The following is a 26,811-nucleotide window of genomic DNA, read 5'->3' on the forward strand; positions in this document are numbered from 1 at the left end:
GCACATTGAAACTTCTTAGCAGATAGAAGATTTATACCGGATCGAGACTCGAACTCGGGACCTCTGCCTTCATGAGGAGCTACCCAAGCACCTCTCACGGCGAGTTTAGAAGGTAGGAGTCGAGGTACTCGCGGTCGTAACGCTGTGTGGACGGCTCGTGAGCTGTGCTTGGGTGGCTCAGTCGCCAAAGACAAAGGTCCCGAGTTCGAGTCTCTGTCAGGCATACAGTTTTAACCTGCCAGGAAGTTTCATATTCGTTCTGGGAACCGTAGATTGCTTCTCACCTTGTCCGCCAGACCATTTATGTATGCAGAAAATCATAACGGTCCTACCATACTTTCCAGTCAGTCCTGAAGATACCAGCGCGACTGATACGGTCGCAGGTTCGAATCCTGTTTTCTGCACGGATGTGTGTGATGTCCTTAGGTTTTTAGGTTTAAGCAGTTCCAAGTTCTAGGGGACTGATGACCTCAGATGTTAAGTCCCATAGTGCTCAGAGTCATTTGAACGATCCTGACGATACACTTTCAATATTCGCTGCCTACCGCGAGGGTTTTGAACGTTCATATCTGGGTCTGTCGGCGGCAACATTAGCTGTGTCAAGGAAATGACTTGCACACCTTATAATGGTGTGTTTCTATGGTGCACTAAGAACACTGAATTTTCTTTCATATGCCCACAGTGTTACCTTAACAGTTTGTACATGGGTTAAGTATAATCCAACTATAGCAACACATTTTCTGTTTCTCCACCTATGCATGATTAACTCCGAGGTCGCAACATTTTTTGTTTTGTTTTTTAAACAGAGGTGGAGCCCCTCCACGCCCACACCGGCATGATGGCCAACTCATAACGTCTTGTGGGTACTGCGATGTTTGCGTACGTCTGGTTAAGGTTAACCATTAATACGCGCTCATCTGGGGATAGATTGGGTGGAAGTCGAACGAAGGGTAGCGGTTTGAAGAGCAGAGGAAAAAAGTGCCAAGGCAAGAGCCAAAGGAAAAAAACCTCTGCGATAGTTAGGTCGGGTGGTAAGAGCAGTAGCGGTGGTCTTGCTGCCTGCGATAGGTCGTGCAAGGGTAGGCTTTGTTAGTAGTGGGTGTCAGGGATGTCGATACCTTTGACGTTGTGCGATTGTATGGTCGGTGGCTGCCGCTGGGTGCCGTGGTAGAGCCCTCGTTCAGCGTCAGCAACCTGCAACAGTTAGGTGTATCATCGTTTTTGTGTCCGATAGGTCATATATCGGATGTACAGTGTAAGGTGATGTTGGCGAATTGTTTGTGCGTCAGTGTGCGAGCTCGTCGGTGTCCCTGCTGCGACCTGTTGGTCGGCTCTAATAGCAGCTGGTAGTTGCCAGTCAGTGTTGCTGATATGCGGGGGCTTGCCGACGTTTGTCGCTTGTTGGTGTATGTTAGTTTACCATAGGTGGCTATGCCCTAGCTAGTAGTGTCTTTGGCCGCTTGTGTTTCCACCTATGGTTGTGATAGCAACAGTGTGGAAGCAAAAACCAGAAGTTTATAATTCATATACACTCCTGGAAATTGAAATAAGAACACCGTGAATTCATTGTCCCAGGAAGGGGAAACTTTATTGACACATTCCTGGGGTCAGATACATCACATGATCACACTGACAGAACCACAGGCACATAGACACAGGCAACAGAGCATGCACAATGTCGGCACTAGTACAGTGTATATCCACCTTTCGCAGCAATGCAGGCTGATATTCTCCCATGGAGACGATCGTAGAGATGCTGGATGTAGTCCTGTGGAACGGCTTGCCATGCCATTTCCACCTGGCGCCTCAGTTGGACCAGCGTTCGTGCTGGACGTGCAGACCGCGGGAGACGACGCTTCATCCAGTCCCAAACATGCTCAATGGCGGACAGATCCGGAGATCTTGCTGGCCAGGGTAGTTGACTTACACCTTCTAGAGCACGTTGGGTGGCACGGGATACATGCGGACGGTTTGGATGTACCGTGCACTATTCAGTGTCCCCTCGACGATCACCAGTGGTGTACGGCCAGTGTAGGAGATCGCTCCCCACACCATGATGCCGGGTGTTGGCCCTGTGTGACTCGGTCGTATGCAGTCCTGATTGTGGCGCTCACCTGCACGGCGCCAAACACGCATACGACCATCATTGGCACCAAGGCAGAAGCGACTCTCATCGCTGAAGACGACACGTCTCCATTCGTCCCTCCATTCACGCCTGTCGCGACACCACTGGAGGCGGGCTGCACGATGTTGGGGCGTGAGCGGAAGACGGCCTAACGGTGTGCGGGACCGTAGCCCAGCTTCATGGAGACGGTTGCGAATGGTCCTCGCCGATACCCCAGGAGCAACAGTGTCCCTAATTTGCTGGGAAGTGGCGGTGCGGTCCCCTACGGCACTGCGTAGGATCCTACGGTCGTGGCGTGCATCCGTGCGTCGCTGCGGTCCGGTCCCAGGTCGACGGGCACGTGCACCTTCCGCCGACCACTGGCGACAACATCGATGTACTGTGGAGACCTCACTCCCCACGTGTTGAGCAATCGGCGGTACGTCCACCCCGCCTCCCGCATGCCCACTATACGCCCTCGCTCAAAGTCCGTCAACTGCACATACGGTTCACGTCCACGCTGTCGCGGCATGCTACCAGTGTTAAAGACTGCGATGGAGCTCCGTATGCCACGGCAAACTGGCTGACACTGACGGCGGCGGTGCACAAATGCTGCGCAGCTAGCGCCATTCGACGGCCAACACCGCGGTTCCTGGTGTGTCCGCTGTGCCGTGCGTGTGATCATTGCTTGTACAGCCCTCTCGCAGTGTCCGGAGCAAGTATGGTGGGTCTGACACACCGGTGTCAATGTGTTCTTTTTTCCATTTCCAGGAGTGTATTAATCGTTTTATTTGCTTTCAAATGGCTACAGTGCTTCTAGGACACCTCGTCCAAGTATAGGAGACACCACCAAAATACAGACCATCAGTGGATGCAAAAGACCCACCACATCACAGCTGTTGGAACTGCATTGTCACCCAGAGTATTACCACCAGCCTGAAAACCAACCAGACACCAACCACTCAGTTGCAGCGGTACATTCAGATCAGCAGCTGGCACATCAGCATCACACCAGAATGTTACAGATGAAAAATGCAGTTCCGTTTCAATCCAGCTGACAGTTCATAGACCAAATTATCAATTTTTTTATTTTCCTTGTGTGGGGTGTGGTGTAGTGAGCGCAGCTCACAGGTCACTCCAAACACACCCACTGGCAACATAGCAAGCAATCAGCTCTGGAAAGACGATGCTGTCAGTAGTGAAAGCGAGAACATTGTAGTGTGTGTTGTTGTTGTCGTCACCACCCTTCCCCCCCCTCCCTCCCCCCTATTAAGGACAATGTTCCTGTTCTCACAAGGGAACCTCGCCATCGCACCCCCCTCAGACTTGGTTATAAGTTGGCACTGTGGTGGATAGGCCTTGAAAAACTGAACACAGATCAATCGAGAAAACAGGAAGAAGTTGTGTGGAACTATGAAAAAATTAAGAAAAATATACAGACTGAGTAGTCCATGCTCAAGATAGGCAACATGAAGGTACAAGTGCGCTCACGAGCACCGTGGTCCCGTGGTTAGCGTGAGTAGCGGCGGAACGAGAGGTCCTAGGTTCAAGTCTTCCCTCGCCTGAAAATTTTACTTTCTTTATTTTCGCAAAGTTATGGTCTGTCCGTTCGTTCATTGACGTCTCTGTTCACTGCAATAAGTTTAGTGTCTGTGTTTTCCGACCGCACCGCAAAACCGTGCGATTAGTAGACGAAAGGACGTGCCTCTCCAATGGGAACCGAAAACATTTGATCGCAAGGTCATAGGTCAACCGATTCCTCCACAGGAAAACACGTCTGATATATTCTATACGACACTGGTGACGGAATGTGCGTCACATGACACGAATATGTTGTCGACCCACCTAACTTGTACACTTAGCGAATTGGTAGAAAGATTCTTCTACCTTGCCCGATTTAGGTTTCCTTGTCGATGTGATAATCACTCCCAAAAAAGTGATGAAAACATAAGAGTTTGTCTCACAAACTGAAAATAAAAAATTAAACTTTTCACTCGAGGGAAGACTTGAACCTAGGACCTCTCGTTCCGTAGCTGCTCTCGCTAACCACGGGACCACGGTGCTCCTTGTCTGCCAGTCTCCTTGATGTTGCCTATCTTCGCATGGACTACTCAGTTTGTATATTTTACTAATTTTTTTCATAGTTCCACACAACTTCTTCCTGTTTACTCGATTGATCTGCGTTCAGTTTTTCAAGGTCTATCCACTGTGCCAACTTATAATTAAATCTGAGGGGGGTGCGATGGGGAGGTTCCCTTGTCAGGTTTGAAGACAGAACTGTTGCAAAAGATGTGAAGGCGAACATACGAGTGATAAGCCGTCAGTATCTGTAATTGGGCCTTGTACGACCTGCTGCAGCACATAACAGTGTGATGTAAATAGCAGTGTAAACACAGCAATGGAATAACGGCGGCTACGGCACTGCGAGAGTCCAGGCGGCTGGAATGGCCGTCCCCTCCCCACCCGATTACCGCCCTTCCCCTGCTCCCCCCTTCTCCAGCGGGACGCCCCCGCGGAGCGCTGGAGGCGGTGGCTGGATCATAAATCGCCCCCGCCACCGCTGCGTGCCCGACCTAGGCCACTCTGGGCGGTTCGCAGCCTTCCCTGAACCGCTGTCGGCGCCCGACAACGCCGCCGGGACATCCTCATCGCGTGGGCTGCCAACGGCCGCTGCTGAAAATCTACTGCGACTGACGTACTTTCCGCCTAAAGCACCACGAAGACAGCATGAGAGAAATTAGGGCTCGTACGGAAGCGTACAAACATTTTCCCTTGCTCCACTTTCGAGAAGAACAGGAAAGGGAATGACTAGTGGTGGTACAGAATATCGTCCGCCTCGCACCATTCTATGGCTTGTGAGGTATACGTGTAAGTGTGGAAGATGCAACTGAGGCTGTCTGTCACCTCAAGATCATGCAGTTGCAGCTGCATAGTGCCGAAAATCTGCTTCAGTTGTGGTCCACAGTGAATTTATCCTAAGCTACTTTGCGATTATATTGTCAATAAATTGAAGTTCGAAAACATACTAATTCTATGTAACACTTGTTAACATACAGCACCTTGCAAGAGATCAAGTCTTCAGCAAGACAATGCACCATCAAAGGGACCTAGTTTCCAGCAAGACAATGCACCATAAAAGAGACATAGTCTTCAGTAAGACAATGCACAATCGAATTCTATGCAGTCCCCTCCAACACACAGACATATGTTGTTGAACCAAATGTATCACCACCTCCTATACGTCGATGATAAACAAGATACCATCACACATGTTACCATGGATGGAGAGCCATCAGCAGATGTAAATGTAAATACGGAAGTGTCCCCCCAGGGAAGTGTTCTGTGAACGTTTATTATCACGCTGTAAACTGTGCACCCTGCAGTCCACACTAAAAGAGGCGCATTCCTGTTACGACAGTTGACGTAAAGAACGCCATCAGAAGACCAACAAAAGCTGCTTTGATGTGTGTTTATTTACAGAGAACCAGTTTAACTGAGGCTACCACTCGCTTACGTCTTTTCTTAAAGACATTTTAGAAATAGCACATGTCAGAACTGTTTTATGTAGAAGACAGTCGTGGATAAAGTTACTTCAGGTTAAAGGAAACTTCCCTGACATGAAGCAGATAAACTTTATCAGCTGCACCATCTGAGTAAAATAGTAAAAAATACAATACATGTAAACAGATTTAAAAAATTTAGTAGACACGTTATACATACACACAAATCTAACTTGCATACCTATCACTTATACATGCATTTATTTCATTTAGTCTTCGTACTGACTAACTAGGATCACATAACAACTTCATATTACTTGTTTTTGCTTGTTGTTTACTGTTTTTCCCATACTCCTTCATCCTTCATTTTCCCCATATGTTTTTTCCTTTCTTCCTTTCATGTTGTTTCCAATTTTTAATTTATTCTGCCTTGATGCCTAAATTTAACACTTTATTGTTAAAAATGGTTTCTTTCTTTTATGTCCGATTCTTTGACGTTCTTTCTTCTTAATCCTTTTCTTTTTTTCAGTAATCCGTGCTATTGTCGATTTCTTTTTCCAGAAACTCAACATTTCTTCCGTTAGTCTATTCTTATCCATTCTGCAGAGCTGTCCATATAATATTAAACTTCTCTTTGCCATTGCTTTTGATATTTTCCGTATATTTTCCTAAATTTCCTCATTACTGCTTATTTTACACCTACCTGTGCTTTGTGTTGCACCCATTACTTTTCTAATAATCTTTGTTTCAGGCGTCTCTATTCCGTCCAGCTTACAGTATCTCATTTTTAGCAATCACATGCATATAGGCAGTCTGGTCTTATAACTGCAGTACAGTGTCAGTTTAGCTTTTCTAGTTATGCATTTTTGCAGATATTTTTTGTCAAATCATATCGCCTTCCCATTTTAGTAATTCTTAGTCCATTCTGATGCACGGTTTCTCTAAGATATTCAAATTTACTAATTCACTTTGTTTTACTTACTTTTGTTCTATGTATTTTGGTGCATTTTTTATATTTTGTTTTTAGATATAATTTTGGGAGCAGCTGTTATCGCTACTTTTTCCAGAATATTTACTTAAGTTACTGCTTCTGTCAGATTATCTGAAAGTACTGCGAAATTGTGTGCAAAAGCTAGGCAGTTTACCTTAGTTTCATTTGTTTTCCTTCCCTAAATTATTTTTTTCGATTTCGTGATTTTTAGCTCCAGATCCCAGGTCTTTACTTAAGAGTAAAGGTGATAACTGATCCCATTGTCTAACAAGTTTTTATTTGAAACGGCTGACGTAATTCTCCCATTTGTTCTGTACCGCACACTGTCACACAGAAGCAGTATTATAAACGGGCGACTGAATCAGCTAATGTTCGTTTTCATATGAGAGCAAAGATATTGCTCACAAGTCAGGATAATCGATTCGTAACTTCCACCAGCGTTGCATAACTTACAATATTTATGTACTTGGTTGTGGGTTATGAATAAAACTGGTAAACAGACACAGTGTACGAGAGTAATTAACTGTAGCAATACATTTTACTGCTCACTGTATATTGCATATGACTACTGATGATCATAATGCAGGACTGGTTATATTTTATTTGCCACCAGAGTGGAAAACGGTAATAAACAAAGACTTATTTCGTCAACAGCCCCTGGATATTTCTTTTTCGCAGACTGTAATTACATTAAAATTGTACCACAATGCTTATAGTGCCTGTAAGTTCTGTTTACGTGTCATTTCAACTGATTAATGTCGTCGTTAGATAATTTTACATCGGTGCGTTTGAACGTGGACGTCACGTAAGCTGAAAAAATGGCAGTCTTCGACCGTCACAGTACCGATAGAGACAGGAAACCAAAACTGACAGTGGTAGGACTTCGAGATTTCTCTCTCTGTCCCTAATTGCACTGCGTCGAACGCCAGACAGCGGCTACGCCTGGCGTTTAGGCTACCCGTAATGTAGACTTTTGTCTCCTTCCAACATCTCGGCAGTCGTGTCAAAGTTCCACATTACACTGTAACAAGGCTTTGTGAACTATCTTTCTCAACAACGTTTTATGAAAAGTTTGATGGTGCACTGGCGTACTTCTATGATTTTTGTTGTTGTTGTTGTTCTTCTTCTTCTTCTGGTCTTCAGTGCGAAGACTGGTTTGACACAGCTCTCCGCATTTAGTCTATCGCGGCCAAGCCTCTTCATTTCCGAATATCTGCTGCAACCTACATCCTTATGAATACACTTGCAGTATTCATCTCTTCTCTCCCTCTACGATTTTTACCTCCCAAATTTCCCTTCAGTACTATGCTGGTGATCCCTTGCTGTCTCAGAATGTGTCCTATCAAGCAATTCCCTCCTTTTACAAACTTCTTGACTCACCAATTCGATTCAGTAACTCCTCGTTAGCTACTCGATCTACTCACCACATTTTCTCCATTCTTCTGTAGCACCACATTTCAAAAGCCTCTTTTCCCTACATGTCTCAAACTGTTTATCGTCCACGTTTCACTTTCGTACAAGGTTACATTCCACACAAATGCCTTAAAAAAATTGATACTCGATTAAAAAATTCTCTGTCTTCGGAATGCTTTTCTTGCTGTTGCTAATCTGATTTCCTATCCTTTCTACGACTTTTATCATACCTTTTATAAAATTTCGAACGTGATATACATTCTAAAAAGATCTAACCCACTGACACCCCAGGCTGCTGGGTGCAAAATTTGGATCGTGGAGGGAGGGATGCCAGGGTAATCCATGCAGTTGTGCGAACCGCTACGCCAAGGTGGTTTAGTGGCTAATACACCTGTCTACTAAGCAGGAGATTAGGGTTCGATTCCCGACCGTGGTAAAAAATTTTACTTCGATCTATATACGAGGGCAGTTCAATAAGTAATGCAACACATTTTTTTTCTGAAACAGGGGTTGTTTTATTCAGCATTGAAATACACCAGGTTATTCCCCAATCTTTTAGCTACACAACACTATTTTTCAACGTAATCTCCATTCAATGCTACGACCTTACGCCACCTTGAAATGAGGGCCTGTATGCCTGCACGGTACCATTCCACTGGTCGATGTCGGAGCCAACGTCGTACTGCATCAATAACTTCTCCATCATCCGCGTAGTGCCTTTCACGGATTGCGTCCTTCATTGGGCCAAACATATGGAAATCCAACGGTGCGAGATCGGGGCTGTAGGGTGCATGAGGAAGAACAGTCCACTGAAGTTTTGTGAGCTCCTCTCGGGTGCGAAGACTTGTGTGAGGTCTTGCGTTGTCATGAAGAAGGAGAAGTTCGTTCAGATTTTTGTGCCTACGAACACGCTGAAGTTGTTTCTTCAATTTCTGAAGAGTAGCACAATACACTTCAGAGTTGATCGTTTGACCATGGGGAAGGACATCGAACAGAATAACCCCTTCAGCGTCCCAGAAGACTGTAACCATGACTTTACCGGCTGAGGGTATGGCTTTAAACTTTTTCTTGGTAGGGGAGTGGGTGTGGCGCCACTCCATTGATTGCCGTTTTGTTTCAGGTTCGAAGTGATGAACCCATGTTTCATCGCCTGTAACAATCTTTGACAAGAAATTGTCACCCTCAGCCACATGACGAGCAAGCAATTCCGCACAGATGGTTCTCCTTTGCTCTTTATGGTGTTCGGTTAGACAACGAGGGACCCAGCGGGAACAAACCTTTGAATATCCCAAGTGGTGAACAATTGTGACAGCACTACCAACAGAGATGTCAAGTTGAGCACTGAGTTGTTTGATGGTGATCCGTCGATCATCTCGAACGAGTGTGTTCGCACGCTCCGCCATTGCAGGAGTCACAGCTGTGCACGGCCGGCCCGCACGCGGGAGATCAGTCAGTCTTGCTTGACCTTGCGGCGATGATGACACACGCTTTGCCCAACGACTCACCGTGCTTTTGTCCACTGCCTGATAACCGTAGACATTCTGCAAGCGCCTATGAATATCTGAGATGCCCTGGTTTTCCGCCAAAAGAAACTCGGTCACTGCCCGTTGTTTGCAACGCACATCCGTTACAGACGCCATTTTAACAGCTCCGTACAGCGCTGCCACCTGTCGGAAGTCAATGAAACTATACGAGACGAAGCGGGAATGTTTGAAAATATTCCACAAGAAATTTCCGGTTTTTTCAACCAAAATTGGCCGAGAAAAAAAATGTGTTGCATTACTTATTGAACTGCCCTCGTACATAAGGTTTTTCTTCGTCTATATATATTTTACGCTTCACGGAAATACTCGTCGAACACGCACCTTTGTTTACAAATTTGCATCAACAGAGAAACAATCACTGGCCACGATTCCGCGTAGTCTCTTTCTCACTGGTGCTCGAATCCAGGGTAATGCTGCGAGCGATCGTGAATGTAGGGGACTATTGTACAAAGATGTAGACGGTGTGACTTACGGAAGATTTGCTCTGTCCGGGTCGGGAGGTGTGTGTGGATAGTGCCGCCATGGTAGCTACCCTCTCTGCAGAGTTTTCAGCGAACAGCTTTGCCATAACTTACCTGTGAACGCCTGGAGAAATAATGACAATTTCCATAAAGATAACACGGCTGTAACTAAATAAAGTGAATTCTTACTACGATGAAAATTGTAGGACTATAGGAGCGTCTCTTGCTGAACAACTTGATATACAGTTAATCACATTAATCCTCACATTGACTTAATTACAGGTTTTTTGTGAAGCTCAAAATCACATTTTTATATGCCGAGCCACACTTGCAATCTATGCACTACCTTACTTAGATGCTTGAAACTAAAGTATACACTATCAACGTGTCTATCTGAAAAGTATACTACAGTGATGTCATTGCAGCCACAAGTTTTTACTCTAGAAATACTTACATTTGGTAATCACAATTAAAGTTCTTTTATTATGCTTAACCGGGATGTATTTTTTTTTTTCTGTTGATACTACTTTCCTCCGAATAGCACCTTGAAATATCCCAAAAAATTTCAGACCTCTACCTCAAACAGACTTTTTGAGCATAAAACAAACGTATCAGAGAATTTAATTATCAGGAGACCCAGTTCAAAGTAATATTTTATCTCTGTTGTTGCTAACACACTCCAGTTGCTCTGTCTTCTTGGTTTACATGTTTGTCATCTTATCTCTTCCTTTTCTCGTTTCTCCCCGTTATTCTATTTAGTTCCCTGAAAGATTCACTTTCCAACTCCAACCACTCTCATGAAATCAGTTGGCAACAGTGATAGTCTCATGTTAAACCGAGAAGAGACTGTATTCTCAGCAACTCTATGACTTCGTACCTGCTAACCGCCCCACATTAAAACAATTTACAGGCATAATAATTTTCGGGAATGGCAAAATATCAGCGACTAAAACTGCAGAAAATTTTATAAGGAAAACAATGATATACCAGGGAAACATAAAAACATTGCTAAGCTATCGCCTTGAAAAACAGTTTTATAGTATGGGCTTGTCGAACAGGAGTCTAATGACGACACTGCCTTGAGAAAGTGGCAGGGAACTTGGCTGTGAACGCGCACCAAGAGGTCTGTAAGTTGATTTTTAAACAACTTCCTTATGTCAAATTGAGATCTTTTAACCATCATTTTGTTCAAAACACTCCAAATATCGATTTAAGATGAAAAACAAAAATAATTTTTTTAAGCCTATTCACAGGAAGGTTACCTTAAAAGGTGTCATATGATATCTGCGCAGAGCAAATGAAGAGAAAAATGAGGAAGAAATAGATAGGTATAACGAAAAAAGGGAGTAGCCCAAGTGGTTAAGGCGATAAGAGGGAATTCGGATTTGAATCCCGCTGCAGCACAAATTTTTGTATGTTGGTAATAGGTAGTATATCTGTTCCTAATACAGCCAATACTGAGATATTCGCACTCATCGATTTTATTTCCAACTAATTTCGTATGGCTGTCGGTCCTCACGAATGTCTGTTGTTTCAGACATAGAAGTAAGCCAACTTTTGTCCTTTCGTCATCTGAGAGGTTTCACAGGATCGGTACCAGTCATCAATTGCCCAAATAGCTACAGTGGTTACGATGTCAGTATAAGGTAAACGAAAAAAAAAAAGTACTCTACCCTTCCTTTCAGGAATACTAGTACAGTAAGATATGTAGAAGAACTTCTGTGAAATTTAGAAAATAGCATTGGCGAAAATAAATCTATGAGGACGGGTCGTGAGTCGAGCTTGGGTAGCTCATTTGGTAGAGCACTTGCCGGCGAAAGGCAAAGGTCCCAATTTCAACCTGCCAGAGATTTCAAAACAGCACACAGCTCACAACTTGAAGGAATGCCTTACTTAACGGCAGGGCCTATCACACGAAGCTTGTGAAGAAATGACAACTCTAACTTCGTAATTTTCTGATTCAAAACGTTCCCATAATTTATGCTGTACACTAAAATTTCCTGTTCTTGCGATAGATCTATCACGTTTATAGAATCCCAGAGCGAATAATGACATTTCGGAGTGAGTGAGGAGATGAGAATCAGATGACAATAAACGAAAAGTGTGATAATTTTTTTTCTAGTCGGCGGCATGCGGCACGCATGACGTCGAATAACGACATATTTTATTTGTTGCTACAGTTTTCCGATGCAGTATTGATTTATTTGATAGTAATTACAAGATTACACTACGAGCTCGTTTCGGAGTTTCGCCATTATCAAGGAAACGCGTAAAGATGGTATAAGAGATGTAGTATTGTTTCTTACATTTATGTTAGTTACTATGTCTGCGTATGGCACATTATGCTTATGTCTACGCTGAAGATCAGCAACTTCTTTAAGGAAACAGAAATTTTCAATTCGTATGATTAACAACTTGGAGGTCAAAATACAATAAACAAAAAATTATATCTCCACTTTTTCACGTCGAGGCGCCTACAGACTTCCTTGTGGCGTGTATAATACATAAATTAAATATCTAACAAACAGATAGGAATTTAGGAATTAGATTGAAAGAACATGCACGAAACTGTGAAAGCAAACGATCGACATTTTACTTGGCTTCAAAAGTTCAAAAACATAAGGCAGAAAATTTTGAAAATGCCCTAAAAATTCTACGCAAAGTATCTAATGGACGTACAATGAAAGTTTTGGAGGAAGTGGAAATTTGCACTCATACAAAAAATTGCTACGGGACATCCGTAATGGACAAATAATTTTAAACACAAAAATGCCTGGAAATTTTCATTAACACTATAAAAGAAAAAAGTAGAAAAAGTGTAAATTATCACGACAAACACAAAACAACAGAACATTTCATATTTACGTAAAATCCAATGCAAAAACCAAAAACGACTAGCTCAGAAAATTAACCATAAATACGGAATTTCCGCTAAATCTAATTCTCGTTGTAAACACAGAGCATCGCTGGAGCCAGAGCTATGAAAAAGGTGCCCAAAATAAGTTTGCCTAGATCACACGATTACAGTACGTAGAAATAACGTGATCGTAATATAACATGTAGACACCGGATACCTACGGTCCAAGATGCAACATGGACAACGTCATACCAGCTAAGACATGCCCCAAATGTAGACATAGTAACATAGACGTAAGGAACAATGCTATACGTACAGTACCATCTGCAAACGAACGCTTGATAATGGCAAATGGTCGAAACGAGCTCGTAGTGTAACCTTGTAATTACTACGAGTGCAGCGGAAAACTGTACCAAAAAATAGAAAGGTGCCAATTAATTTCTCGTCTACAGTGTCCAGACCGTCAATGTACTCGGGGATGTGAACAGAAATTTTCACTTTTCGGGTTTTCGTTTGTGTTCGCAGCCGCGAGGGACTGTGTGACTCAATAGGGAACCTCTGGCCGTCGGAGGGGGATGATTTATTTTCGTGCGGTGGCAGCCAAGGACGGTGGCTGTACTAGGGGCGGTGTGTGCGGGGGTGGTAGTGCGGGGGAGGAGGCGGCGTCGGTCTCGACAGACAGGCGGTATGTGGTGGAGGGAGTGCGGCACCCTGCTGCTGAACTCTCTCTCTCTCTCTCTGTCGCACAGACACTCACGGTATCTATTTTCGTAGCCACAACGTGTTACACACACACACACACACACACACACACACGTTCCATAAGACGAAGCAGTGGGTTGGAGCACTGCCTGACACTAGCTTTCACGAAAGCAGAAAAAGATGGTGGGAGTCGGTATGCCTGTCACATACGAGATAGGGTTAATTAACTTTTCTGGCGTCATGTAATTAAATCTTACATTTCTGAATTTTTAAGAAGTACTGCTCCTATTACACATATATAATAAATGCTAAAATGATTCATGGTAAAATACACTCAGGTCACAAGTCATGGGATACCTCATAATATAGCTGGGACCTCCTTTTTCCTGGCCCAGTGCAACAGCTCGACGTGGGATGGGCTCAACAAGTCGTACAATATACCTCGCAGAAGTACTGAGCCATGCTGCCTCTACAGCCGATCATAATTGCCATAGTGTTACTGGCGCAGCACTTTGTGCACGAAGTGACCTCTTGATTGATTATGTCTTATGTCCCATGTCTGGGTGTCCAAATAATTCGCTCGAACTGTCCAGACTGGTCTTCAAACCAATCGCGAACAACTGTGGCTCGGTAACGCAGCACATTGTAATCCATACGAATTCCATTGTTGTTTGGGGACATGAAAGCCTTAAATGGCTGCAACTGATCTCCAAGTAGCCTAAGTTAACCATTTTCAGTCAATGATCGGTTGAGCTGCACCGGGGTTTCCAGGCCATTTCATGTAAACACAGCCCACACGCCGGCCTCTGTGGCCGAGCGGTTCTAGGCGCTTCAGTCCGGAACCGCGCTGGTGCTACGGTCGCAAGTTCGAATCCTGCCTCGGGCATGGATGTGTGTGGTGTCCTTAGGTTAGGTAGGTTTAAGTAGTTCTAAGTTCTAGGGGACTGATGACCACAGATGTTAACTCCCATAGTGCTCAGAGCCATATAAAGACAATGCTTTGGTACCGACTACACCACTGCACAAAACTTGATGGCAACGCACAGGCGGTTGCCTTCTATGTCGAGGGTATTGTTAAGTTGGTACAACGCTACGACAAATGTCTTCAGTTGGAGCGACGACTATGGAGAGAAGTAGCTGGAAGGTGTAGCTAACTGTTGCAATCAAAACATGTTTGATTTTCACAGGGGTTTCCATTTCGCGACCAATCAGACCTTACTTTTCGGATATAGAAGAGCCTGTGACAATTAAATATTAATAATGACAGTATAAAAACTACTTTCAGGAACTACAATTATATTAGTGCTGCAACACAGAATCATACATATTCTTAATCATTTATGTACTTTCTGATTTAACAGTACCGAATTTAAGCTGCTGAAGAAATGTGAGATGAAGAAATGAGAGTCCTTGAAACGTGTAATTTCGTTTAGGATACCGTTTTTTCCACTTTTAGTCGTGGATGAACATTTCCATTACCTCCAAGACGCCCACTTTTCAGCCGTACTCTAGAGTGTCAATCAATATGGGTTTAATTTAAAATGGTCTTGTGATTGCACGTGGCCATTGCAAGGCAGTAGAAAGAGACCATGTGTTTTGTTATGGTTTGCAGGTTTTCTAAGCGGCAATTTTGTTGATGAAATCTCCTCGTGTTATCAGCCGAAACGTGGAATCGTGTTGTCACAACATTTCAACGAGTTTTTTACCTGGAATTTTCATTTTCGGTGACACCTGAAGATGATGGCTAGAAATCTCGTCGAGCCGTTGTGACAACACGACGCCACGAATCGGCAGACAATACCAGAAGATTTCGTCAGTTTGTTTTGTAGTTGCAGTGTCTGTTGTTGCCATTGTTGTTGCCGTTGTTGTTGTTGCCATTGTTGTCGCCGTTGTTGTTGTTCCCGTTGTTGTTGTTGCTGTTGTTGCCGTTGTTGTTGTTGTTGCCGTTGTTGTTGTTGTTGTTGCCGTTGTTGTTGTTGTTGTTGCCGTTGTTGTTGTTGTTGCCGTTGTTGTTGTTGTTGTTGCCGTTGTTGTTGTTGTTGCCGTTGTTGTTGTTGTTGCCGTTGTTGTTGTTGTTGCCGTTGTTGTTGTTGCCGTTGTTGTTGTTGCCGTTGTTGTTGTTGTTGTTGTTGTTGCTGCTGCTGTTGTTGTTGTTGTTGCTGTTGTTGTTGTTGTTGTTGTTGTTGCCGTTGTTGTGCGAGGTACGATGATATAATGTGTGATTGTAGCTTGGGTTCTTTGTTTTCTGCCCACAGGCACCGTGAATGCCAACGGGGAGACGAAGCGGCAGCGCACGTCGTACACGCGCTACCAGACGCTGGAGCTGGAAAAGGAGTTCCACTTCAACCGCTACCTGACGCGCCGCCGGCGCATCGAGATCGCGCACGCGCTCTGCCTCACCGAGCGCCAGATCAAGATCTGGTTCCAGAACCGCCGCATGAAGTGGAAGAAGGAGCACAAGATGGCCAGTATGTCTGCCGGCGGTAACTACTACGCGGGGCCCGGTGGCGCCCTGGTGCCTTACCCAGGTTACCCGGCTTACCCGCACTATGCGCAGTTCGCCCACCTCGCCACGTAGGCTGGGGAGTGGGTCTAAATGACATTACACTGTTCTACAGTAGGTCCAAGATAGGCCAGCGGCTCTTTCGCTCGTAGTGAATACTCCGATAGGGAGACCACGCAAGACAACCTTTCAGTTTTCATCAGCTACTATGGGCACGATACCGCAATGATGGCCTCACAGCGAGATTCCACTCGGCACTGTATCAGCTCCAGCAACAATCGCTTATTTATCTCATTTTCTGGTGAAACAGTACTTGCCTACGTGTACACACATCGCCTCTTTGCGCTCATACTGCAGTCCACGGTGTTCAAAGTCTACAAGACGTGCCATTGCCTCTTCCAAATCGGAGCACTGAGTTGGATCTATGGCTGATCTGTTGGCACTTTAGGAACATTATTTTAGAGAGACGGCGAATGCCTATTAGTTTTCACGGTGTACTACCACCACAAGGTTACGTGTTGGCCTCGCAGCTAGTTTAAATTACTTATTTCCATAATTTCGTGATGGTAGGGTCATTTTTAATGTTGGTCCCAGTGCACGTACTCTGGTAATCAATATGCTGCGTCAAAATGACAGATAACTATTCATTGGAAAACCTTAGGCCTGCATTTGTTATGGAGCTGGTGGCAATTTGGGAAGTCTCAGACAGTGAAAGACTAGCATTTATTGTTCATTGCTTATTATGAGCATAAGTTTACTGTGTTGATATCGACAGAGACATCACGTCAGCACCAAAATTCTTCTCCAATCGATTACTTGCTTTCTTCTTTTTCCAGTGAGACAGTCGTTCCTGAGTTCCATGTACCTCACTATGCTCTCCATTGCCTTCAGCAAGCTTCAGTCCAAAGACACGCCTACAACCAATGGAGGAACGATGACTGGCAGCACTCTTTTTACAGGAACAATGAAAGACTGTCGTTTAGTTTCTGTGATCTCCTATAACCATATGTTTACGACGTCGGTCTCACCGAAACCAAAGTCCTTATTTTCCACATTTCCTGGCGAGTCCTTTCTGAAGTTGGTCCCAATGACATACCCAGGCCCTCATCGTGAAATGTCTTCGTTATGGGCACCCACTTTTCTCAAGTCTTCATTTGGTGTAGGACTGATGGGAATTTGGGAACATCCATGACGATGAAACCCAAGCACTTCGGTTTCATTAGTTGTTACAAGGATATGTCATGGTCTCAACAGCCACGATACACTCAGCACCAAAACACATTTACAATCGATTACTTGCTTTATTCGTTTTCTGACGAAACAGTCCTAACTTCAGGAACCCCATTATGTAGACAGATCTTAGAGTATATAAGCTGCACTCCATTGTCACTAACGAGTTTTGCCTATAGCCAATGTAGGGACGATAATAGGAAACACATCTTTTCAATGATATGAAGAGGGACTGCCGTTTAGTTTCCATCGGGTCTTACAAGCATATGTCTCACTGCGAACCCTAAGTCTTCATTTGCAGCATTTTTAGGCGAAACAGTCCTTTCTCAAGTTCCCTCCAAAGCACTTCAGATGGTCCTCAACGTGGAGTGTCCAGATTATGAACCACCTTTTCTCCCATATCTTAATTTGGTGTAAGGTTGATGACAGTTTGGGAACACTTATGCCAATGACAGTGTTTCGTTTTCATGACTTGTTATGTGTTTACGATCTTGGTCCCAACAGCGACATTACACTCAACACCGATCCTCCACTAGAATAAATTTCTTGCATTATCCTTTCTCTGAAGGCACTGTGTGGTCCCAAACACGAAGAGTCTAACTTTGGCCAAAGTCTCTTGCCAGTCTCAGTACTCAAACCAGGGGCTCATGATTAGCTGATGACTGTTTAGAGACAATCTCCTGGAGACACAATGTAAGACTGTCTTTCTGGTTTCATCCTGTACCATGAGTATGGCTCAATGTTGATGGTCTCGCTGTGGTCCGCACTGAATCTTCTCTAGTACCAACTACTATTGTAATTCTGTTTTCTGACGCAGCACTTTCTGGCGAGACAATCCTTCATTAATTTTGTACGTCTTACTACTTTCGGCATTTACTGCTGCCCGCAGACTAGAAGCTCCAAAAGACGTATTACTGCCTCTTCCAAATCTCAGAATTAAGGCTGGCCTATCGCTGATGTAGGACTGATTGCTGTTTGGGAACATTGTTTTGAAGAAACACTGAAGTAGTACCTTCCAGTTTTCATAGCATCCTACATGCCACGTCATTTTACAGTGTAGTACAGTCCCTACCAATGGTACTACGTGATACTCCAGTCCTGGCACATTCTCGCGTTCAGTGCGAAAACGACGGACCCATGTTGTTAGTTACTGCCTTTCTGATAAAAGCTGATCTCGATATCAACTTTATATAAAAATTACAGAAAAATTTCACTTAGTTTCGTACCTTCTTCAATACAGATAGATTTCTCGATGAAACAGAGAGAGAAGTAAAGTCGCAACACGTGGTTTCTGTACTGCTTCCCAATTGTTGTTACGTAATTGTTTTTCATGTGATTTGAAGAATGCGTACCGTCGAACGGTTCATTAGTATGATACTTTTTCAATGATTTATACATATCATTCTTCATATACATGTATGAGAGGCGTATGTAACGGCTATGTTTAAAACGCTTTTCGCCAGGAGTTGACTGAGGCCATGCAACGCCAGAAACATCAGCTACCTTCAATCCCTATTTATCGTGCTTTGGGTACTAATGTAATATCTACGTTCAGTCTCTGTTGCTCGTGATTTGGGGGCTAGAAAAATATCTTACTGCTAGTGAACGCTGGTTGCCAGACAAAATAATTAAACTATTGTTTCTGTGAACCATGAAGCGATGCTCTCCAGTAATTTTATGCAGCTATGATGCATTATTTAATGCTTATGTGTCTCCTAGGATTTCAAACGTATAGTAAATTGTAAATCATACTTTTGTGATTCTATGAACAAATTCGGAAATAATACAGGGAGACTTGTTTTAACGGTTGCTGTGAAGCCACTAGTATATTTATATAAGTGCTAAAAAAATGTAAAATATGTAGAGGATTTTCCTTACACATTATTCAGCAGACAAATTTGTCTGATAAAAAGTAATGAACTCTCATCAGTTGTTCTGTTGAAGACAAGAAAATAAGTATTGTATTTCTCATAATTCATCTTTGCCTTGGTGAAAAATTTGGTGTTAAATGACGGAGAAACTTTCTAACAGTTCATAAACAATTTTCAAATTTTGTGAAAAGGTTTGAAAGAACCCTGTAAGTTGATTTCATATGATGAGTAATGATTCCTGTGATGCTTATTAGAGTCAATGGTAGCTTTATTTAATATTCAACCTCAACATAGTTGCAGACAAGGCAGTGAAAAAGAAATTTATTGGAAGAAAATATTTTTTGAATGTAAGTGGTGTTAACTCACAAATCCTCCATGGCAGAGATATCATCTTCCCAGTATTAAGAGCAGACAGCTCTTAAAAACTTCAAGGCGCGAATTGTGTATTTGTGTCCCAAAAATTACCTAAATAGCAACTGCTCTGTAGAGCGCAAATTGATCAGTTCAGTGTTTGCGAGAATTTAGCTTCAAACTTCCGTCAAATACTGTGCAACCCTTAGCAATCACACACACACACACACACACACACACACAGACACACACTTCACATCAATAAAAGTGTAATCATAGTTCTTTCCAATCTGATCAATGCCCCTTGCAGTGGAACGCCATGCCTTCGAAAGCTGTTGCAAGATTGAATTAATGACGAAATTCTTGTCACTGACAGAGTACAAACGTGCACCTGAACGGGTTCTAACAACGATGTTTTGCCCCTTTGGGGTGAAGGTCTTATTAGATGGGCTATCAAGATCTGTCTTTTTCTAAGCTCATTCTACCATGAATGCTGTGTTTGCTCATCCTCATCTGCCTTTTCGTGCATGAAATATTTTCGGTATACAAATGCACAATGGTGCCTCCAAAAAATTGGTAGAAATTGTCTTTAAAAAAAATTATTTGTGTGAGGGAATGGCTAGGAGCGCCGGTGGCACGTGTTGTATTTGCGTGTTGCAGATTTCCACCTGGCGTCACTCCAGGATGAAGGCTACGCGTTCCACCAGGCGATGGGCATGGGGGTGGGTCCCATGCAGAGAGGCCTGTACGCGTGCGGCAGCCCCTACAGTTAGTGGGAGTGGCAGCACTGGGGCCAACAACAGTAGTAGCACTGCACAAGCGGCCGGTGGCAGCGCCTGCTGCGAGGCGCCGGGCCGCGTCTCGAGTGGCAGGCCTGTCTCACGGACACTGCTGCCAACCCAGCGGCGAGAAAGGAACTGCACTTCCCCCAGTTGCACGGTTTTCCCTCTTCTAGCACAAACGACACACACAACACTAATGTACGATTGTCTGAAGAGGAAAACATCTGTGGGGTTGACAGCACTCCCTTCTCTTTACCTTTATTTTGCCACAAAAAAAGGAAAAGCGCTTTGGGAAGGCCAGTGTCTACATTGATGAATCATCAGCTGTGCAGTGATAAAAAGACAACTCTACTACTATTTTGGCTTCAGTGTAGCCGAAGCAAATTACTTGAGTCTCATAAGAGAAATCAGAAACAAAAAAACATTTTATGTACTTTTGATGCAGCGAATTTCGTGAATCCACCGTATTTAACTTATAGGGTAATTAAAAGTGATCTATCATCCACCTATAGGCATCAAAAATTTCAAAACACAGCAAAAATTGCTCTACAACCACATGATTAAACCATTTGTCAGCAAACTCCACAGAATATATTAGAATTGATTCTGTAAGTGACATTTACATATGCAAAAGATACGTCTGCAGAGGTGTACAGTATTTCACAACCAACTATTTTCCATTCATAAAAAACTCAAAGCATTACTCAAACTCAAGATCCAATGTAAACTGCAGTGCAGTGGTAAATTTTGGACACTATCCTGGTGTAACAAATTATTAAAATAAAATTAATATCCAGAGGTGGTTGAGTAAGTCTGAGGTGGTTTCTGCAATATTGCAATGATAACTGTGACAGCTTGAAACAATCTAAGTATTATGTACAGTGAAACATGAAGACGTGTTTAATTTTCAAGTGGACAGTGAGATATTTGAAATATAGTTTACTTTGTACATAAAATGAAGCTGTGGAACGGTTAGATACCTGAATATGAGCAGTTAACTTATTGCCTGATACCCTGGTATTGTATTGATAAAATATTTACTCTAGTATAAATATGCAAAATATTTATTTTAACGTTTATGTGAAAAAGTCAGAAATGACAGAGAATTTACTGTATATTATTCATGAGCACGGAATGCTGCCACTAAATACCTATAGCAAATAAATGTTTCCATTCCATTCAGGCAAATGCTACTCAGTTCTGTGCTATGGCTGTTGATGTCAAGCATTCATTCAACAAGTACTTTTTATAGTTCAATTAAGGATTGTGGCTGATGTTTTCTATCTCCTTTGCTTTCATTGAATTGTCTCATTAACTAGAAAAAATACATATATTTCACAATGCTCTGTCACTACATACTTTAAGAATACTGCATTGTTTATAGAATAAAGCTATAAAGCTCGTATATCGTCTAGAAAAAGATTTGTCTTCTTGGCACTTAATATTCTCTTCTATTAAACAGTCTTAATCAGAAGGACCCAATACTGAGACTTCTCTGCACTATATTGATCAGGATTTAGGATGAGGAGGATATGTGTCAAGATGACAAACTTTTCGTAATAAGCTTCAGCTGCTACTTGAAACAAAAAAAAAATATTCAGTCACTGGCAGTGTCATAAACAATATTTTAGATTTTAAGGCATACTCCTAATTGATATTTGCTCCTGTAAATCTCATGTCAATGTGATGTGTAATTATTAATTTGTATGATTGTTTATATTATAAATGTATAAATATAAAAACCTTCTGTGTATATAAGTGGAAAAAACAACTCGAAACCGTCTGGTCTGTGAATACGTGATTGATGATGCATTACAGTGACTTCATGTGTGGTGTAATCTGAAAGCGTGTGTCGTGTATGTGTGTCAATATAAATATGTCGATACCTAGGTAATGTGAAAAAATCTTGGACAAAAAAATGTAAAATTAATATAGAACTTGCAGTTACAAAGAGTTACTCTCTTATGTGAATCCTAATTGAATAAATTAAACACTGTATTCAAGATCAGTATTTATCTTTCTGTCAATTTTTCCTGTACACAGAATCCTGTCATACAGTTTACAAAATAACGACGCAGCAGCTTTTCTTCTGCAAACCAGTAAACATAGGATTTTTGTGAGAATGAATACCAGCAAAGTTATTAGAGTTGAAATTTATTTCCACGAACAAAAAGGTGATTTTAACATTTAGTTGTAGGTGGTTGTTACTGTCAATTTACATAGAGGCATTTCAGAATTTCGAGATAGCAACAGGTTTGTGGACCACAGTAAAACTCTTAAAGTTACACTTTCATAATCCTGATTTTCAGATGTGGAACTTGGACAGTCATAAAAAGAAAAGTACATACATAAACAGTAATTATGCCTTAAAGGTATGGTGAAAATACTAACAAAGCCTCAAACATCACACTAATTGTGTTACGAGTAGATAATTTTTAAAAAATGAAACCAGTAGATAGCTTGAATGCCAAATCATACAGTGACAGGACAAAAGTACACGACATCTACAATTAGGTTTATACACCACAAGCTATATGACAGTGTATGGTGAGGGGACAGCATAGGCCAATCATTAGTAATTTCAAAACATTACTGAATACTTGAGACAGTTGTAAAGCTTTGGAAAACGACAGCTTTGCTAACAAAGATATGCAGCACAACAAATCATAAAAAGGAAAAATGCAATATACAGAAAAAATAGAAATGATACTGATAGAAGAGTAAGTCAAAATACAAAGGGTCATAGTTTGAGACAATAGGGGCATAATTAAAATTAATTATCTAGTTAAAGGTTAGTTTCAACACCAATCTATAACATGCATGGTTTGGAATCCTGATTGCAGTACAGTCTGTTTTTTGCACACAAATTATGCCTTTTAAATTTATTTAAATTCAGGAAAATTGTAATTCTCTGAACCAGGAATCGATTGCCTAACTTTAGTATTTGTATAATGATACTCTTTACGCCACACATTTATGGACTAAAAGTGATAGATCATGATTGGTATTATTGAACAACAGACAGTGATTGCACTGGAGATCAAATACAGTACCTCATATGCCTGCTATTGATATAAAAAGTATAGATTTTTTTGCCAAAAAGGTAGATTAATATCATACAGTTAGGTATTTATCTATACTTGAAAAATAAGTCACTATACCATGGGTCCTCAAGTGTTGAATAGAATTATACATGATGGGTATTGTATTTCTACAAGTAAAAACATGAGAGGTACTATAATTATTTCTACATGTAAAACAGATCCAACAATACATTGTACAACAGCTAACATATTCACATAATGTTTTGTTGTTATATATTGTTATATACTAAATTCATTAACTTCACTATTATATCATCTTTAGTCACTTTTTTGTACCAGTTGCTTTCAGCTGCAACTCTCACCTCTGTTACAGTTAATTATTCATGTACCACAAGGTCGTCTGCTAGGTCTCATAAATCAGAGATGCATAGAAATGTAATAAATTACCCAGACGTTATTAGGTTTCACAAGAAATGCACTTTAGCCAGTCAAACAGTGGTCACTAACAGGATTTTAGAGTATTAAATTCGCATGCCAATTCTCACATACAACTACATATGGTAAATAAGTCAAAGACTAGTTAAACACTAACACAATTTTAGATAAACAACTATATTTGAGAAGCTGTGTATTCTGTACTGTTGCTAAACTGTCACTTGTACTGTGAAAAATAATTGGGCAGGCATGTAACCTTTCTTTATAGTGATAGGATGCAAGAAAGTTGGTATAAGCTGCAAACAAAAACATAATTTTTTTCTCTGTCCAATATGAAGTCACTTCCGTACCCAAGGTGGATCACTAACCATTTCCACAATATTCTAAATGTTTCATGCGTGATTTTTATCAGTTTGTTACTGCTTTTGAGCAGCTTTTTATTCCTAGAAGTTCCTTCTCCAAAGAGCTTAGGCAGAATATGACCATATTTTCCTTTGACTATGAGCTTACATAAATACAACTTTCGGACATTAAATATTTTACATTTATTGGTACTGATTTTTATTATAAATGCGAGATATCTGTTTTCTACATTGAACTCATGGAGTCTGAAGAGCAGGGCCGATGATCCTGTGGGATTATAAACTTTTTAGACATCGACAAAACTGGAGACAGTATTATTTCATGGACATGTCGTGTCTGATTACTGAGTGGAGGTTGATGATTTGCTTGCCACATTATCTGCCTTTTCACAAGCCTTTGTAATATTTTGTTACATGTTCACCACTATATTTTTTTTAAATCATTTAATGTAAAAATACATAGGATGTTATACAAGTATATCACCAAGTGGAATAATACTTCCTGTAATTTCTTACTTCTATTTTGTCTCTGTTTCTGTGAAGATATTTCTAATGCTTCCCAAAGTTTTTAATGTTACATTGAGATCATCTTTTTCTAGAGAGGACTACTGAGTATCACATTTTATGTGCAGTTTCATGTTACTCACATCCAACATGTTTTTCATTTTCACTTTTGATTGACAGGAGTCCTTATTTTCATTTTCATGTTGTTGAAACATTACTCTTTCTTTCAAAGGTGACAAATTTTTAACTGCAATTGGCTACTAATGTACCCAGTTCTGTCACTTTCTTCTATGAAGAGCAGGCTTGGGGACTGATATTTTTGTAATTCCTTGACAAGTATTTTATGGACATCTGTCATATTGCATTATTTGGAATTTACCCTCAACTAATAGCCGGCAGCCAGCACACACGACCACACGCCAATCCGCTGGGGCACTCGACGCTGCTCAAACTAGTAGATGACAAGGGGACTGGGCCTTCCTCAGCAAATTCTGCCACAGGAAAACAAGGAAATCATACATAGAAACCACGACATGATACCATTGAGACCACACTCCAGATGTATTATCAACAATCGATTTTTTTATTTTTAATTAACAGTTACTCTTTCGTTAATTACCTTACAATTACGTTTATGGTAATTGATCTGTCAGGCTGGAAGATTTCATTTTATAGATGTCTTTTTAATCTTATACTTTTTATACTGGCTTTTACACAGTTGTATGTTTTACCTTGCCAGGCTACGAGCTTCACATTATTAGTATTTCCACGTTGTGCATGGGTTTTAAGTATGGATCTAATTCCACATATAGTATGTCAGTGCATGATTTATTGCTACATGTTCGTTTTGCCAGGTGAAGTAATTTCAATTAATGACTACACATACTGCATTTTAACCATTACATTTGAGATACTGGTTAATCATGTAGCCCAGCTGTAGTGCCCTCTGTTGGCTTCAGTTTCTCTGAATAAACACCAGATGCATCCCCAGCACTTAGTATGTACCTACATGTTTAGATTCACGTTGATACTTCATCAGAATATTTAATAGCATGTATGGCTGGTATACATGGTTGTTAATAGTGTAAACACTTTGTCTTTCTTATGTAGCACCAGGCTTTTATAGATTTAGCGTCATCAAACTGAACTTAAGTTGATTTCACACTGTTTTTGTTTGTAACAGATTTGAAGGTGGCATTAGCCAAAACCGGCAGTAGTGACGTGTAAAAATTGTGTGATTAAGATGGACCTGTAAAATAAAGTGCCAAAAAAATGATTATGGACTCATTTTAAGAGTTTATATCTTCAATTAATCAGGAAGTAACTGTATATGATATCCCACAAGTTTCCATATTAATGTCCTTCCTTTTTCTTGCGTATGTTAAAGTGTTCCCTCCAGGCTTAGCAGATACTATGTTTTTTTTTAATTTGTGGATAAACATTGAAATAAGTAGCAATTAAAAATATAGACTACACACTAGAGGACAGAAAAAAAAATTAATTCAGAGTAATCCCACTGCACCCACCCTCTGATGCCAACCAGGGACACATAAACTAAATATCCCATTAAGACCAACTGCAAACTCAAAAAAAGCACTTACAAACTTGCAAGACACATTTTTAATTTACTATCTGAAACCTAACAAATAGAAGAAGACAGAACAATCAGGAATGCCTCACAGTTAATAGAACTCATGAAAGATATAAAAATACCAGACACAGCTACCCTTCTCTCTTCTGACATATAAAATATGTACTCTAACATACCACCAGCAGATACAATAAACACCATAGAACAGAAACTGAAGGGTAACAGCCAATCACCAGATGAATGCATCAAAGAAATACAAGAATTGCTGGAACTTATAATTGAATACAACCAGTTCCATTTTAGTAATGAGTACTATTTACAAGAAGATAGGCTACCAATGGGATCTCCAGTGTCGTGCTGCCTAGCCAACATTTTCACAAACCACATCGAAAACCTGTTTTTTTTTAAGATAACAGCAGATAACATAACATACGTGATTGGAACACATATATAGATGATATACTTTGTTTAATTGATGAACATCAAGCAAAAATTGACCAGTTATGTGCAGATATAGACACAATACACAAAAGGATAAGATTCACAATGGAAAAATAGTATGACAA

General features: G+C 41.4%; 1 protein-coding gene across 1 annotated transcript in view; it reads left to right on the top strand.

Annotated features, from left to right (window-relative positions):
* The window catches only part of LOC126214926 (homeotic protein Sex combs reduced-like), a 327,370-nt gene extending 305,058 nt beyond the window's left edge, over positions 1–22,312 (top strand). Inside the window, exons 3-4 of the mRNA XM_049941566.1 lie at positions 15,828–16,100; positions 20,188–22,312. Coding sequence (XP_049797523.1) covers positions 15,828–16,100; positions 20,188–20,300 — 386 coding nt within the window. The 3' untranslated portion in view covers positions 20,301–22,312. The remainder of the gene's footprint in view (positions 1–15,827; positions 16,101–20,187) is intronic.
* Positions 22,313–26,811: the final 4,499 nt, after the last annotated feature.

Source organism: Schistocerca nitens, chromosome 12, assembly GCF_023898315.1.
Source record: "Schistocerca nitens isolate TAMUIC-IGC-003100 chromosome 12, iqSchNite1.1, whole genome shotgun sequence".
Taxonomy (NCBI): Eukaryota; Metazoa; Arthropoda; class Insecta; order Orthoptera; family Acrididae; genus Schistocerca; species Schistocerca nitens.